Source organism: Diaphorina citri, unplaced genomic scaffold (genome assembly GCF_000475195.1).
Source record: "Diaphorina citri unplaced genomic scaffold, Diaci psyllid genome assembly version 1.1 scaffold161, whole genome shotgun sequence".
Classification (NCBI taxonomy): domain Eukaryota; kingdom Metazoa; phylum Arthropoda; class Insecta; order Hemiptera; family Psyllidae; genus Diaphorina; species Diaphorina citri.
The window spans coordinates 184,055-201,633 of NW_007377598.1; the positions used below are offsets into that span (position 1 = coordinate 184,055).

Below are 17,579 nucleotides of genomic sequence, written 5' to 3' on the forward strand. Positions count from 1 at the left end.
AGTCCTTGATTGGTGTTTATATTGGTCAGATGAGACGTTCTGATGTCTTTCCTAGAGTTGTAGGTTTTCACATCAAAAGTATCACTCTTATCCTTGAGAACGTTTCTATCGTTTTCCACAATATCGATTTTTGTGGAGTCGGTTATTTTTTCGTTGTCAATGAATTTGCTGGTTTTATCATATGACGTGTCATGGGATTTGTCATAAGAGTTACGATAGGTTTTGTCATAGGTCGTATGACTTTGATCGTCAGCAACTACTTCATTCTTATTAATTCTTGATTCAGAGTCCTTGTTTCTAACAGGCTCGGACTGATTTTCTTTCAAAGGCGAGAATTTGGATCTTCTCTCAGCTATGATGTTACTGGCACGGATTTCCATGAGTGAATCTTTCCTGCCTTCGTACTTGCGTTTCACCTTCTCAGGTGATTTTCTTGTTGGTGATTGTCTAACAGGTGATTTCTTAGCAGGAGAGGCGTGTCTTGTTGGTGACTTCCTCACTGGAGACTTGGTTGATACTTGCTTATCATCGTATTTATCTTTGGACACCTTGTGTTCAGGAGATTTACGAGCTGGTGATTGTCTAGCAGGAGACTTCCGGTCAGATTTGACAACCTTATCAGTCGATCTGTTCTTCTTCAAAGTTGCTTGTGACTTTTCTGTTTCAATACTAATCTTCTCTTCGAAGAAGTTCTTCTTGGATTTCGTATTGTTGAAAGTGGTTGAAGGTACACGCTTGAAGGTGATTGTCTTGCAGGTGACTCCCGGTCAGATTTGACAACCTTATCGGTCGATTTGTTTTTCTTCAATGTTGCTTGAGACTTTTCTGTTTCAATACTAATCTTCTCTTCGAAGAAGTTCTTCTTGGATTTCGTATTGTTGAAAGTGGTTGAAGGTACACGCTTGACTGGTTTTTCTTCGAGTTTCTTCTCTTCGACAACATTGCCAGTTGATTTCTTACGTGATTCAACGACATTGGTTTTTGACGTACTCTTCTGTGCTCTTTCTAGGTAGATATCTTTTGGACTCTTCTTCTTAGTGTCGAATTCTTCCTTAATCTCAATGTATTCATCACAAGAATCAATAGTTGTGTTGTGTAAGTTTATAGTTGTAATGTCTTCTTGTTTACGGATCTCTTTTGACTTCAAGCTCATGTATCCCTGATCCTGGATTGAGTCGGTGTGGGTCTTGGTGGCCGTGTGCTTTCTGTTGGTTTTCGGATCTCTTTTGACTTCAAGCTCATGTATCCCTGATCCTGGATAGAGTCGGTGTGGGTCTTGGTGGCCGTGTGCTTTCTGTTGGTTTCCTGGATGATGTTGGAGGAAGATGTGTTGATACTGCTGACGTTGCTGGTGTCATCGTTGGTGTAGTAATTCTTCAGCCGGGACTCTCTCAACTTGTACAGACGGACGCGGATTTCTTTCTTCTTGGCGAAATCCTCCGTGTTTGACCACTGAAACAAAATCAAAATGGATTACATAACATAGCACTGGAACAACAAAGCACAAATCAAAATGGATTGTACGAGTATAATATGTAGAAAAACTTGTGTAGATTAGGATGGAATATGTTTTATTTGTACAAAAACCTAACAATATAGAAACTAGAAAGTACATCCTACAATGGACAAAGTCCTTCAAACTTTGGGGCAATAACCGACTATGTAGGTATAACATTAAAGTTCTAGAAAAATTAAACAAATGTCAACCTAGCAAACAATTTATGAGATCTACCTACCAACGTTCCACAAGGCGCATAAACGTCAACAACAGCTCTGTAAAAACTGATGACTAACTTGAACAGGAAACAAACAAATTGATTTCAATCATGCTGTCATGGACGACAATAACAAGAATAGGTTGAAATATCCAAAAGAGGTTGGTGTAAAATTATCCAGCTCACTTTACGACGCGAAATATTTATTGGAATCTGCTCAGAAAATGGTGCGAGGGAGTTAGCTAAGCTGACCATAGAATTTGCGGAGATTATCTACTTTGTATCGATCAATGCGGAATGAGAATGTTCAATAATCCAAGACAATGTAGGAAAAAATGTAAACAACAAACTAATATAGGGAAAAAAAGAATTACGACGCGAAATATTTATTGGAATCTGGTCAGAAAATGGTGCGAGGGAGTTAGCTAAGCTGACCATAGAATTTGCGGAGATTATCTACTTTGTATCGACCAATGCGGAATGAGAATGTTCAATAATCCAAGACAATGTAGGAAAAAATGTAAACAACAAACTAATATAGGAAAAAAAGAAACAAGTTGAAAGAAATAATAGGAAACAAAAAAGAAGTAAAAAGAATGTAGACGACAAACTAAAGTTTACGTAGGAAACATGAAAAAAACGTTGCCAGATAATTTATCAAGTAATTAACAATATTAAGAGATGCAGTTAAAGCAGGAAAAATCATTGTTGACAACAAACCACACAATGTTGATGTAGGAAATAAGAAAGACGTGGAAAGAATGTAGACGACAAACTAAAGCGTATGTAAAAAGAATGCAGAATGTAGACGACAAACTAAAGTTTACGTAGGAAACATGAAAAAAGCATTGCCAGATAATTTATCAAATAATTAACAAGATTAAGAGATGCAGTTAATGCAGGAAAGATTATTGAGTATGTAGGAAACATGAAAAAAGCATTGCCAGATAATTTATCAAATAATTAACAAGATTAAGAGATGCAGTTAATACAGGAAAGATTATTGACAACAAACCACACAAAGTTAATTTAGGAAACAAGAAAGAAGTAGAAAGAATGTAGACAAAAACTAATGATAATGTAGGAATCATTGAAAAAAAAAGTACTGCCAAGAAAGAATGTTGTAAACAAAGTAAAGTTTATGTAGGAGACATGGAAAAAAAAAAACTGCCACAGATAATTACCAATATTAGAAAAATGAAAGAAAAATGCAGTTTTAGAAATTGGTGTCTACAATTTCTGCAAGAAGGAAGTTGCAGAGGTGGTATCGAAGTAACTGTTGATGATAACTGTGTCCATATCCAAAGAGGAAGAAAGAATGTAGAATGTAGACAACAAACTAAAGTTTACGTAGGAAACATGAAAAAAACATTGCCAGATAATTTATCAAGTAATTAACAATATTAAGAGATGCAGTTAAAGCAGGAAAGATCATTGTTGACAACAAACCACACAATGTTGATGTAGGAAATAAGAAAGACGTGGAAAGAATGTAGACGACAAACTAAAGCTTATGTAGGAAACATGAAAAAAGCATTGCCAGATAATTTATCAAATAATTAACAAGATTAAGAGATGCAGTTAATGCAGGAAAGATTATTGTGGACAACAAACCACACAATGTTGATGTAGGAAATAAGAAAGACGTGGAAAAAATGTAGACAAAAACTCATTATGTAGGAGACATGGAAAAAGAACTGCCACAGATAATTACCAATATTAGAAAAAAGAAAGAAAAAAATGCAGTTTTAGAAACTGGTGTCTACAATTTCTGCAAGAAGGAAGTTGCAGAGGTGGTATCGAAGTAACTGTTGATGATAACTGTGTCCATATCCAAAGAGGAAGTGGAGGAGGATGCATAAATTTCCAAGCGGACAAATTGCACTCGGGGGATTCTATGGACAAGATTCACATTCTCACAGAGACTGTAGAAGATCTACTTAACACTGTAGAATCTGTAAATACATAACTAGATAGACATCCTGAACAGTGAACTAGCTATTCTCCGAGAGAATAACATTGGATATATTGAAACAAAATGTAAAACATTCAAGTAAACCTGTCTACTCCTATCCAAGTAGTGTGCTCTGAGGTTTTCAATATAAATTCTATGTTTTCAAATTGATTAGATTTATACTTTATTTAATGATAAATTAATGTGAGCATTTTCTGTAGATAAACGTACGTACATAGGTAGATAGGTAGGTACATATATATAATTTTCTTTATTGGATATATCCCGTCACCCATCCAAATAGCAACCACGCAAAACGATACTTCAGTGGTCCGTCGAGATCTAATGCATTTATCATCCTAACCCCGCTGGCTACAAACGATTTACTTTAGTTATCCTTCAGGAACTGGTGCATTCATGTATCGCCGCTGGCAATTGTCAACATCTTGCGAACTAACCAACCCAGTCAACCAAATATGGCTAACAGGTTAACCGATTAATTTGTTGGCTAATTACGTTAAGGCTCAATGACGCAAAAATTGAAGGCGCAAGATAAATCTACTTAACACTGTAGAATCTGTAAATACATAACTAGATAGACATCCTGAACAGTGAACTAGCTATTCTCAGAGAGAATAACATTGGATATATTGAAACAAAATGTAAAACATTGAAAAGAAGAAATTATAATGCAAACTGTGCAGTTTATTCGGGCAACCCAAAAACAGAAAGCAGTTGAGGGGACTTAGGTATACGTGCGAGCAGGTATTCCTCGATTTATTGCTATGTTGTAGAAACGGTAAAGGAAGAATTATTTTACTGGTCCCTAATAATGAGGAATTCATTGCACATAAACAGTCAATATTAAGGTGAAAAGCATAAACATTAAGCATTAAAAATGTCAACCTGTAAAATTTCCCTTTTGCAACTATTGCACATTGCATATCTAAAAAGTAAATCGGCGCCCACACAAATTCTTACTTGTACCAACCCTGTTGTAGGCTATTTTTGGCTAGACATTCATAGTCATAGGCTATACTTTTTAGGTAGGAAGGTAGATGGAAATTAAGTCCTGATAATATTTTTTGTTCTCTCTCTCTCTCTCTCTCTCTCTCTCTAAAAATGTCAACCTGTAAAATTTCCCTTTTGCAACTATTGCACATTGCATATCTAAAAAGTAAATCGGCGCCCACACAAATTCTTACTTGTACCAACCCTGTTGTAGGCTATTTTTGGCTAGACATTCATAGTCATAGGCTATACTTTTTAGGTAGGAAGGTAGATGGAAATTAGGTCCTGATAATATTTTTTGGTCTCTCTCTCTCTCCGTCCTAGTCTCTTCCCTTTTTATCAGCATTCTCTTTTCCTCTCCTTCTTCCCACCCCTTACACTCTCTTTCGTTTCCTCATTTTCTCCTCTTCCTTTTCATTCTCCTCCTCTTCCTCCTATTATCTTTCTCCCCCTCTCTCTCTCTCTCTCTCGTCTCTCTTACCATGCGACGCAGTTGGTCTTCATCTTGAATGATGGAAATGTCCGAGACGATATCCGCCATCTTCTACTTCTCGTCTGAAAACAAAATGGAGGACAAGAAAAAACCGTTAGAAATAAGAAACAAAATGGCGGAAAGGAAAACCGTTAGAAATAAAATACAAAATGGAGGACAAGAAAACCGTTAGAAATTAAATACAAAATGGAGGAAAGGAAAACCCGTTAAATACAGAATACCTAGATGGAAAAATAAATCTAATTTTGAACAGATGTGAAGGTGTCATCTCCACTAATTTTAAAGTTAAAGAAGTGAATTTAACATCTCCACTGATTTTAAAGATAAAGGAGTGACTTTGACATCTCCACAAATTTTAAAAAGCCAGTGAATTTTGCATCTCCACTAATTTGAAAGAAAAAGAAGTGAATCTGACATTTCCACTAATTTTCGGCATCTACCTAATACCTCATTACATGATAAATTAAACATTGTCAACTAAAGTCTAAGTAAAAATATTTTACTTTACAAAGTACCAAAACCAACTTGGCATACTTCATCACACGGAACTTAGATAGATTATCTCGTGGGACAAGATAATAATTCTCCCAGCTAATCCTCAAGTGTGGGATACCGGTCTAAATCTAAATACATAAATGGATGCCAATCTAACTACTAAATCTACTAAATACATAAATGTAAATATGTACCTATTTGTTTAGAGCTATGTAAATACATAGGTATAGAAACATGAATATTTGCTTAGAGCTCACGCTAAAAACTGGCTAAAATAGATTATGTATGCATATGCTTTGTTTTCTATGTAGGATAAGATTGTGATGGTTTTGATTGAGATTAGAAAATTATCATCAAAATATCCCCAGGACAGTCAAAAGTGGATAACTGAGAAATGTTGGAGGTCCTTATTGTTTCATTACAAATTTTCATCAGTGGTTTCTCCATTCATTTTTCTTCTCCTTCTTCTTATTCTTCTTCTCCTCCTCCTCCTCCTCCTCCTCCTCCTTCTTCTTCTTCCTCCCCATACCTACCAAAAACCTCTATAGGTAAATGAGAAAATTTTCCTCCATAATTGGAAAAAAAGTGCCTATCCTGTCTGACCAATCCAGAAGTCACAAAAGATCTAACCAGGTCGCAGTGACACAAGGCGTTTATTATAGCCGATGTCCCTACTTATACCAATACCAATGAGTTCTCAGTTATCCAGGTTCGACTGTAAAAATATAATGTAGGTATGTACAACATACATAGGTAGGTAAATTTTAAGATTACTCTCAGATCTTAATCAGAGGAAAAGAGTCGCTTTGTAATCAGATTTAAATAAACAAGGGGACTTATACGTGCGAGTAGGTATCCCTCGATTTATTGTTACCTACCTATGTTGTAGAAACGGTAAAGGAAGAATTTTACTGGTCCCTAATAATGAGGAATTCATTGCACATAAACAGTCAATATTAAGGTGAAAAGCATAAACATTAAGCATTAAATTTGTCAACCTGTAAAATTTCCCGTTTGCAACTATTGCACATTGCATATCTAAAAAGTAAATCGGCGCCCACACAAATTCTCTAAAACATTGAAAAGAAGAAATTATAATGCAAACTGTGCAGTTTATTCGGGCAACTTAAAGAAAGCAGTTAAGGGAACTTATACGTGCGAGTAGGTATCCCTCGATTTATTGTTACCTATGTTGTAGAAACGGTAAAGGAAGAATTTTATTGGTCCCTAACAACGAGGAATTCATTGCACACAAACAGTCAATATTAATGTGAAAAGCATAAACATTAAATTTGTCAACCTGTAAAATTTCCCGTTTGCAACTATTGCACATTGCATATCTAAAAAGTAAATCGGCGCCCACACAAATTCCTACTTGTACCAACCCTGTTGTAGGCTATTTTTGGCTAGACATTCATATAGGCTATACTTTTTAGGTAGGAAGGTAGATGAAAATTAAGTCATAATAATATTTTTTGGTCTCTCTCTTTCTCTCTCTCTCTCCCTCCTAGTCTCTTCCCTTTTTATCAGCATTCTCTTTCCCTCTCCTTCTTCCCACCCCTTGCACTCTCTTTCGTTTCCTCATTTTCTCCTCTTCCTTTTCATTCTCCTCCTCTTCCTCCTATTATCTTTCTCCCCCTCTCTCTCTCTCTCTCTCGTCTCTCTTACCATGCGACGCAGTTGGTCTTCATCTTGAATGATGGAAATGTCCGAGACGATATCCGCCATCTTCTACGGTCCTGATAATATTTTTTGGTCTCTCTCTCTCTCCGTCCTAGTCTCTTCCCTTTTTATCAGCATTCTCTTTTCCTCTCCTTCTTCCCACCCCTTACACTCTCTTTCGTTTCCTCATTTTCTCCTCTTCCTTTTCATTCTCCTCCTCTTCCTCCTATTATCTTTCTCCCCCCCCCTCTCTCTCTCTCTCTCTCTCTTCCTCTTCCTCTTCCTCTCTCTCTCTCTCTCTCTCTCTCTCTCTCTCTCTTTCTCTCTCTCGTCTCTCTTACCATGCGACGCAGTTGGTCTTCATCTTGAATGATGGAAATGTCCGAGACGATATCCGCCATCTTCTACTTCTCGTCTGAAAACAAAATGGAGGACAAGAAAAAACCGTTAGAAATAAGAAACAAAATGGAGGACAAGAAAACCGTTAGAAATAAAATACAAAATGGAGGACAAGAAAACCGTTAGAAATTAAATACAAAATGGAGGAAAGGAAAACCCGTTAAATACAGAATACCTAGATGGAAAAATAAATCTAATTTTGAACAGATGTGAAGGTGTCATCTCCACTAATTTTAAAGTTAAAGAAGTGAATTTAACATCTCCACTGATTTTAAAGATAAAGGAGTGACTTTGACACGGAAAGGAAAACTGTTAGAAATAAAATACAAAATGGAGGACAAGAAAACCGTTAGAAATTAAATACAAAATGGAGGAAAAGAAAACCCGTTAAATACAAAATACCTAGATGGAAAAATAAATCTAATTTTGAACAGAAGTGAAGGTGTCATCTCCACTAATTTTAAAGTTAAAGAAGTGAATTTAACATCTCCACTGATTTTAAAGATAAAGGAGTGACTTTGACATCTCCACAAATTTTAAAAAGCTAGTGAATTTTGCATCTCCACTAATTTGAAAGAAAAAGAAGTGAATCTGACACATTTCCACTAATTTTCGGCATCTACCTAATACCTCATTACATGGTAAATTAAACATTGTCAACTAAAGTCTAAGTAAAAATATTTTACTTTACAAAGTACCAAAACCAACTTGGCATACTTCATCACACGGAACTTAGATAGATTATCTCGTGGGACAAGATAATAATTCTCCCAGCTAATCCTCAAGTGTGGGATACCGGTCTAAATCTAAATACATAAATGGATGCTTATCTAAATACTAAATCTACTAAATACATAAATAATGTAAATATGTACCTATTTGTTTAGAGCTATGTAAATACATAGGTATAAAAACATGAATATTTGCTTAGAGCTCACGCTAAAAACTGGCTAAAATAGATTATGTATGCATATGCTTTGTTTTCTATGTAGGATAAGACAGTGAATTTTGCATCTCCACTAATTTGAAAGAAAAAGAAGTGAATCTGACATTTCCACTAATTTTCGGCATCTACCTAATACCTCATTACATGATAAATTAAACATTGTCAACTAAAGTCTAAGTAAAAATAGGTATTTTACTTTACAAAGTACCAAAACCAACTTGGCATACTTCATCACACGGAACTTAGATAGATTATCTCGTGGGACAAGATAATAATTCTCCCAGCTAATCCTCAAGTGTGGGATACCGGTCTAAATCTAAATACATAAATGGATGCCAATCTAAATACTAAATCTACTAAATACATAAATGTAAATATGTACCTATTTGTTTAGAGCTATGTAAATACATAGGTATAGAAACATGAATATTTGCTTAGAGCTCACGCTAAAAACTGGCTAAAATAGATTATGTATGCATATGCTTTGTTTTCTATGTAGGATAAGATTGTGATGGTTTTGATTGAGATTAGAAAATTATCATCAAAATATCCCCAGGACAGTCAAAAGTGGATAACTGAGAAATGTTGGAGGTCCTTATTGTTTCATTACAAATTTTCATCAGTGGTTTCTCCATTCATTTTTCTTCTCCTTCTTCTTATTCCTCCTCCTCCTTCTTTTTCTTCTTCTTCCTCCCCATACCTACCAAAAACCTCTATAGGAAAAAGTGCCTATCCTGCCTGACCAATCCAGAAGTCACAAAAGATCTAACCAGGTCGCAGTGACACAAGGCGTTTATCATAGCCGATGTCCCTACTTATACCAATACCAATGAGTTCTCAGTTATCCAGGTTTGACTGTAAAAATATAATGTATGAACAACATACATAGGTAGGTAAATTTTAAGATTACTCTCAGATCTTAATCAGAGGAAAAGAGTCGCTTTGTAATCAGATTTAAATAAACAATAGAGAGTGTGAAGGCCGGATATGAGAGAGGGAGAGAGGGAGAGAGAGAGCGAGAGAGAGAGAGAGAGAAGATTGATGATGGTCAGCCCACCCAAAAATTTCAGTTTTTGCTGAGAAGAAGATGACGAGTAAACGCTATTGTTTCTCTCTCTATCTCTCTCTCTTTCTCTCTCTCGGACAGGGCCACTTGTTTGAAAGTTAAATTTCAAATTGACCACTTTTTTTAAAGAGGTTTGTTAGAGCGAACTGTAACAACGGAGGTCTTATCGTCCCGAAAGAGAAGAGAGAAGGAAGACAGGATAGGAGAAAGCCAGCCGTTCTGAGAACGAACCTCCTCTGTTTAGGATAAAATCCGCCCCGGGCGGGACTCGAACCCGCGGACTAGCGCTTAAAAGCCAGACCCCCTACCCTCCAAGCTACCTAGGCTTTCTTTCAATGTAGTAAGAAGACATACACCCAAAAGGTGATCCCAAAAAATTGCAGGCTTGGACTTGGGAATTTTCTCTTCGGCCCGTTTCCCTAATAATACTCCCTAAAACCAGTCCTGGTCGAGCTTATTCATCATTCCCATCATGAGGACCTAACAAGACCCACTTCTAGCCAGATCGTTCGATCAGATGTCTCGGAATAACGCCCACAGACCCACATCTGTCCCACAGTCACTCGGAAGACCGTGGATTATTTATTGAACAACTAACGAGAATTGAGGAGGTACTTTTCAAAACCTCACGTGTCACTCAAGCACAATTTTTCAGGAGAGCCCAAAAACTTATTGAGAATTTATCGATTTATCGATCGATAGAACAAAGTATCGATCGATTGTACAGAGTATCGAGTCCAGCCTAGTTAACTTGGAGAGTAGCGCGTCTGCTTTCAGCTTTGTAAGCGCTAGGTGGCGGGTTCGATTCCCGCCCGGTGCGGATTTTATCCTAAACAGATAAGGTTCGTTCTCGGAACGGCTGGTTTTCTCCTATCCTGTCTTCCTTTTCTCTTAGATTTTGGAAGGATAAGACCTTAGCAGTTACAGTTGATAAGACTTTATCAAAAGAAAAAAAAAAAAAAAAACTCCTTTCATAAAATAAAATAATAATAAATAATAAACGAGACATTATTTTATCGATTGCCCACATGCCCACACAAGAAACGGTATTGGTTTGTTTCAGAAGAAATTGATTGGGTTTCATTAGATACAATAGATAGAGTTAATTTTCCTTAAACGATTAGATCAAACTTTATATTTACAGAATAAATACCTACATATTTAGAAATGGTAACATAATGTATAGGTACAAAATAAAGTTTGATCAAGGGTGGGGTTAATGCCTATGGCATTCCTCATTTGTCAAATTTATGCTTCCATTCTTATTCAGGTTCCTAGTTCTCACTATGTAAATTTTTCTTCAGAGAACCAACCTCGCTGGTTTAGTGATGAGCACGGTAGACTAAGAACCTGTAAGTTGGTGGTATGAAAAAATATTCACCTACATACCTTTTTTTCTTATCTCTGCAAAAATATTTCGTAATGCTACTAGCCACAGTCTATTTAGAAATTTAGAGCTGAAGATACCTATAAAAATTACTGTTTAAAAAAAAGTCTATGTAAATAGGAAAAGATTGTGTCAAAATTTCCGAATTATTGAAAACTGAACCTCCACTGGAATCTTACTATCCGTATAATGAAAACCTATAGTTACCAATAATGACAACCTATAGGTACCTATAAAGACATGCCTACAAATAACATTGACAGCCAAAGTTTTCACCTGCTCTCGATAAAATAACAATGACCAATATACCAATCAGCTAATCGATAAGTAATAAAGTTACCAGGTTAACACCAATAAGTGATAAAGTTAGTACCAATCTACCAATAAAGGATATAAACTAGCACTAATAAAATACCTATTAATAAAGGCTATTCACACCAGCCTAGTTCGCTTGAAGGGTAGCGCGCTAGCGCGTCTACCTTGTAAGCGCTAGGTCGCGGATTCTATTCCGCCCAGGGCGGATGTTATCCTGAAGGGATCAGATTCGTTCTCGGAACGGCTGGTTTTCTTCTATCCTGTCTTCTCTCTTGGATTTCGGGATGATAAGACCTCAGCAGTTACAGTTCCCTCTGTCAAACCTCTTAGATCGAGATTGGATTGTCTCAGGATTGAGTTCAATCCGAGGTTTGACCTGGGTATTAATCATAGGGAAATCCTCGTTTCATCTCAATCCCGAGTTGGTCCCAGCATTAAAAAAAATTGACCCGATTACATTACTTGCCTTCCTATAGGATAAGGAAAGTAAAAAGGCTATTGGCAACTAGGTAGTACCTACATAGTCTTTTACTGTATAAAATACGTCTGTAGAGCCGGACCTCAAAGCCTTTCACAACAATTTGACCAATTTTACTGGGTGGTCTCAGGCGCTCGAAATCACATGATGAATTGTGAAGGTCAAAAACTAAACACCAGTGTGGGGGCGTTAAGGAAATAAGATTACACAGACTGTGGCGAAGTTTTAATTTATTTGCAAACAAGATCTTGTATCCTCGAGATGATAGGTTGTCTGCTTGTCAGTCAAATATGCGAATCAGATCAGCATAATTATATTATGTAAATAGATACAGGATATAATACCTATACCCTATAGTGCCCTATACCGTCTTATATCGGCAGCATAGGACTGAACAGTCTGCAACTAAAAATATTTGTACAAATTTAGGCCCGCAATTAGAGTATAAATATAAAAAATATGTACATAGATATGATAGAATACCTTTACATTGTTCATATTACATGCATAGGACTGAAAAGTCCTTTTGAGCAATTAATTTTATTGTTAGTCCAATGTATCGACAAAAGTTTGCACGCCTATTTCGGTCACAAAATATACATATTTCAACGGATAACTTTCTTGTGTTCTCGTGTTGACCCAGCAGCTCCCATTCAACGAGGCATTATGTCCCTTTCTCGTCCATCTGTTGGGGGAATATACTCCAACTCTCAAGTACGTGTAAGACTTATGTGTTCAATATTAAATAGTCGCATCTCCTCCATACATTCATTGAGCCAACAGTAATGTCCAAATATGGTCAATTGATCGATACTAGTATAATTTCTGAGATCGATACCTAATAATAAGTCTGATTTATTCAGATATCACGATTTTTTTCTTCCTTTATGAATTTTTTGAGACAGAATATGTTACATAAGGATACTCAAAATGGTATGTCGGAGTTAGGGTGGACTTAGGGCCACACTCTTGAAGACCCTTGTGGCATAGTACATTACACAAGTTATGTAACAATTTTTTTTTTTTAATATACCTTGTTTATCCTGCCAGAATGAGACTGAAAAGTCCCTTTACTCCCGCAGTCTAAACAAGGTCTTATATATTTCATAGGTATTGTTTAAACATATGTAAATAAAAAACCTTGTTTAAATATTAAAAAAAAGGTGTTTAAAGGAGTTTTATTTCAATTTAAACGGTTAAACTTTTCTAACTTGGCTGGGCGGAGCACTTATGTGCTTCTTAATAGAAAAATTCTTTCCAATATTTCTTTGATATTTTTCCGGTAGTATCAAAGTAAGGAAATGATCAATTTTGTTGTGAAATGGTAATCCTCCTTTTCCTCTTCCGTTGGTCATCTTATTCTTCTTCGCACGAGAAAATCGAAAAATAACCAAGTATAATAGGTAGTTTACCTAGGCATAAAAAATAAGAAGCAATAAATTTATTAATATCATCTACCCGTCACTTGTATTAATATTTAACCAGCTATAATAACAAGTAACAAGCCACTTGTGAGTATTTTAATCGCTTGGTACCTATAATGTACATACCTACATAATAATTATGTAGATAAACATAATACATACAGTAGCTATAACGTGCCAAAGCAAGTAAAGCAGCTATTCTGCTATTAAGTTTACTGTGAGAACCAGATTTATCCTAATTTTATCCAGTTATCAACACTGTTTATCACACGTACGTAGATGTGAAGTGAATAGAATAGAAAACAATCTTATGAAATTTATGATAATAAGTACGTTGTATCAGAAATGACAACAGTTGATATAATAGCTAGATAGCTACCTACTTTCTTCATTATAGGATAAGGAAAGCAATACCTACCTACAAACACTTACTAAAGATAATGCACAAACTAATAGGATTCGTACAAGCCTAACCAATCCTTTAAGGCTGTCTATTCCCTACACCTAAGTCTCAGATTGGGCCCTTTGTGTATGAATACATAGACTAACTTAGAGCAATGTCTAAGAAATACCTAATTAGCTGATTACTCGATTAAATTGAGGAGCTGGGTGCAAAAAGGGAAATATGGATTTTTTGCCCTTTTTGCGTAACACGGTTTTTTGAATAGAACGTGGTGCGCTCTATCTTCCAGCGTTTGAACTGCAGTGATATCTTTTTTTTCGATGAGTTACAGCGTTTTTTTGTAAACATACTTTTCAAGGCTTTTGATGAAAAATTGAAAACTTTAAAGTTAAATATCTCAGTTTGATGATTTTCATTTATATCATAATGGGCTATACATAACTAGAATAACAGTAGTGTAACTATCACCTTTTTCACAAGGGATTTCTATGAGCTTTAAAATGTCCTCATGAGGTTGATTATTCTTATTTTTATGATTAATAATTTATTATTTATATTCAATTCAAATGCAAAAATGTCATGTTTATTTGGCCACAGATATAATTCAAACATAACTAAATAAATCTGTAGTTATGTACTTATTCACATAAAAATCTGTATTACAGTCGAACCTGGATAAAGAGCAATCCAAGAGACCGGCAATATTTTGCTCTTTATAGAGGTTTGCTCTTTAAATAATCTACTCTTTAGAGAGGTTCTAAATTTTCAAATTGCTCTTTATTGAGGTCCGGGAAATGAGCCTCATACAGCAGGCAAAGAAGGGGGTAGAAAAACAAATTGCTCTTTATAGAGGTCCAGAAAAACAAAATTGCTCTTTATAGAGGCTCGTGACTGCAAACACGTGATTTTTCCGGAAAAATCGTTGCTCTTTATAGAGGCTCGATTTTGCTGTTTAACCAGGTTTTTTTGGGTCAAAAATGAAGGGACCACGATTTTTTTTCCTCTTTATCCAGTTTTACTCTTTATCCGAGTCCTCTTTATCCAGGTTCGACTTATGGAAGCGTCTGATATGTGTAGACTGATTAAAGATAAAAGTGGTAGAACCTATTGACAATTTTATTAACACCTAGGTAATCATTTATTATAATTTATATATTGATGTTAAATGAAAGCTATGATTTATGGATCTCATAACTCTTTATTTCTTATCATAAGTAATAGGTGCATAAATTATTTATAAGTATGTACTTAAGTAGCTAGATATATACATGGTATTGGGTATCATAGGCATTTTTTATGTCAGTACTTTTTCAGTGGGCTACAGGCTGTTCTAGAAAGAACTGCGTACTTTTTCACATTTCGTAAAAGGTATGATATTATTTTATATGAGTTATAATTAAGTTATAACCTTATTGACTAGTGTAAACATACTTTTCAAGGATTTTGATGAAAAATTGAAAACTTTAAAGTTAAATATCTCAGTTTGATGATTTTCATTTATTGCCCTTTTTGCACCCAGCTCCTCAATTTTGTCTGATGAGGTTTTAATGTCGGACGTCACTGTACCTACAACTGCATTAACTGCCAAGATTTTTAATGCCGGTTTCACCCTCCATTTGGCGTCAAGCTGCCCGCCTCTTCTTATTAACCTCACCCAGCCTGAGTGGGGCCGGGAAAAGCCAGCAGCACTCGATTGTCCAGATAGGTAATGCTTTTAAGGGTTAATCCAAAAGAAATAATAATAGTGCTTATTTATACTGCTCGCATAGGACTTAAAAGTCCCTTTACTCCAGCAGTAGGCTACTACGATTATTGTGGTCACTACTATTATTGTGGTACTACTATTATTGTGGTCAAATTCTCAAATTATATTGAGGATAAAATTCCATACCTCGGCTGGGATTGAACCCACGCCCTCCTGTCGATATTTAAAGAGTGCATCCATAATGACTGTAGTTAAAATGCAAAAGTGAATCCCCGTAATAGGTGCAGTTAAATCCGGAGTTAAGCAGCGCTGTTATTATGAACCAATAATGAGTGCTTTGCTTCATATTAAAGCAGTTATTATGAACCAATAATGAGTGCTTTGCTTCATATGATTCTAACACAATGGCGAGATCTTCAGATAATTAAGATCGGAGAGTCATTTCCCATGGATTATATTTGACCAGTGGTTCATAAATTGTGCCAATACAGAGGAACGGATGGTTCTACAGATGGCAGTTTGGCAGTACATTCGAAGGATACACTGCGCTGGAGAGACAATATCAGAGAGGACATGGAGATCATGAGATTCCTAGAAGGGGGACAGAATCATCTGGAGGCACAAAAACGTCGAGACAAATAAACCGCGGATACGGTTTGAAAAACCGCGGCGCTCGCGGCAGTACAGTCCACTTCAACTGGGAAGTCCGATGACCTTTGGGTGCGCACTCGTCAAAAAATAGCTCGTTGATTAACAAGTAAGCATGTGGTACATGAAAGTAAAATCGAAAAATCAAATTAAGAATAATAATAAACTGAATATTAAACAAATTGGGTAGGTACATAGGTACTGATTTTCTTTAATCACGATCGAATAAACTACGGGCTAAAAATTTCCCGGAGGGACGGGCCCAGCTTGTTTTTAAAGTGTACCTACCTATGTTTTTATTTGTGATATTATAATCAAATAAGTTATAGTAGGTATAGGTACCTAATTCTCTCTCTGTATTTTCGGCAAACGACTTGACTATCTGCCTGATGCAATGAAGCCTAACTTAGAAGGTAGGTACCGAAGTATGTATGTTTGTTCATTGAACATGTTAAGTACCTACAAAGAGATATTATTATATTTAGGTAGTACATACCTATGTATGGTATGATTTTTTCTTCTTTTTTAATGTGTGTGAGAACATTAAATAATTACCTATAGTGATATGGTAATTTGCTAATGTAAGTAGCTACCGCCCATCTACCTTGGTTCCTAATGGGGACCGCTCTCAGTTTCGGCTACATTGTTCTTGATTGAGTAGTCGTCTTTCATTGAGTAGTCGGCTTTTTCTTATATTGATATTTATTTTTTATATTGATTATTTATATATTAGATTATTTTCGGTTGATTTGGGATACGATTGTGTTCCTTGAAGAGAGGAATTTATCTCAAGAGCACCGTGTGAGCACAAACGATAAGATTATTTAAACGATTGTATTGAAAAAGCACCAAATAAATAAATTATTCAATTTCAATTCATTAGGATCATAAAAACACCGAAATTCCTATGTTGCTGGGCTCTGGGGCGCCCTTTTCTTCTTGGTACAGATATCTCTGCTTCCCAGATTGATTTTAGCAAGCTATCCTGGTCTCTTAAGATGTGTTCCTTCCTCAAACCTCTTAAAAAAAAAGAAGAAGAAAAAATGGACCCGAATACATTACTTTTCTTCCTATAGGATAAGGAAAAAACATTGCAGTTATCTTCCCACTACTTCCCACACAATACCAGTGTCTTCCTGGTCGCCCACATTCCATCATGCCCCAGTCCTAATCACTCTAATCAGAATGATATCCCATACTAGGTACCATTATTATCCCATAGCGACATTCCATGTGACATTCACGCAACATTCAATAATGTGACGTTCACGAAAAGCGTGAAATATCGGAACCCACATTCCATCATGCCCAGTCCTAATCACTCTAATCAGAATGATATCCCACTATGTACCATTATTATCCCATAGCGACATTCCATGTGACATTCACGCAACATTCAATAATGTGACGTTCACGAAAAGCGTGAAATATCGGAAAATTTAATAAGAGAAACACACACGCGCATTTTTGCTTCTTTT

The 17,579-nt window shown here is 35.9% G+C and overlaps 1 protein-coding gene across 1 annotated transcript; it reads right to left on the minus strand.

Annotated features, from left to right (window-relative positions):
* Positions 1–1,149: 1,149 nt before the first annotated feature.
* LOC103505283 lies at positions 1,150–5,237 on the minus strand. Its single transcript, XM_008469612.2, has 2 exons — positions 5,162–5,237; positions 1,150–1,452 (listed from the first exon to the last, which is right to left on the minus strand). The coding sequence occupies exons 1-2, from the start codon at positions 5,219–5,221 to the stop codon at positions 1,150–1,152; spliced, it is 363 nt and encodes a 120-aa protein (XP_008467834.1). The 5' UTR covers positions 5,222–5,237.
* Between the last annotated feature and the right edge of the window lie 12,342 nt (positions 5,238–17,579).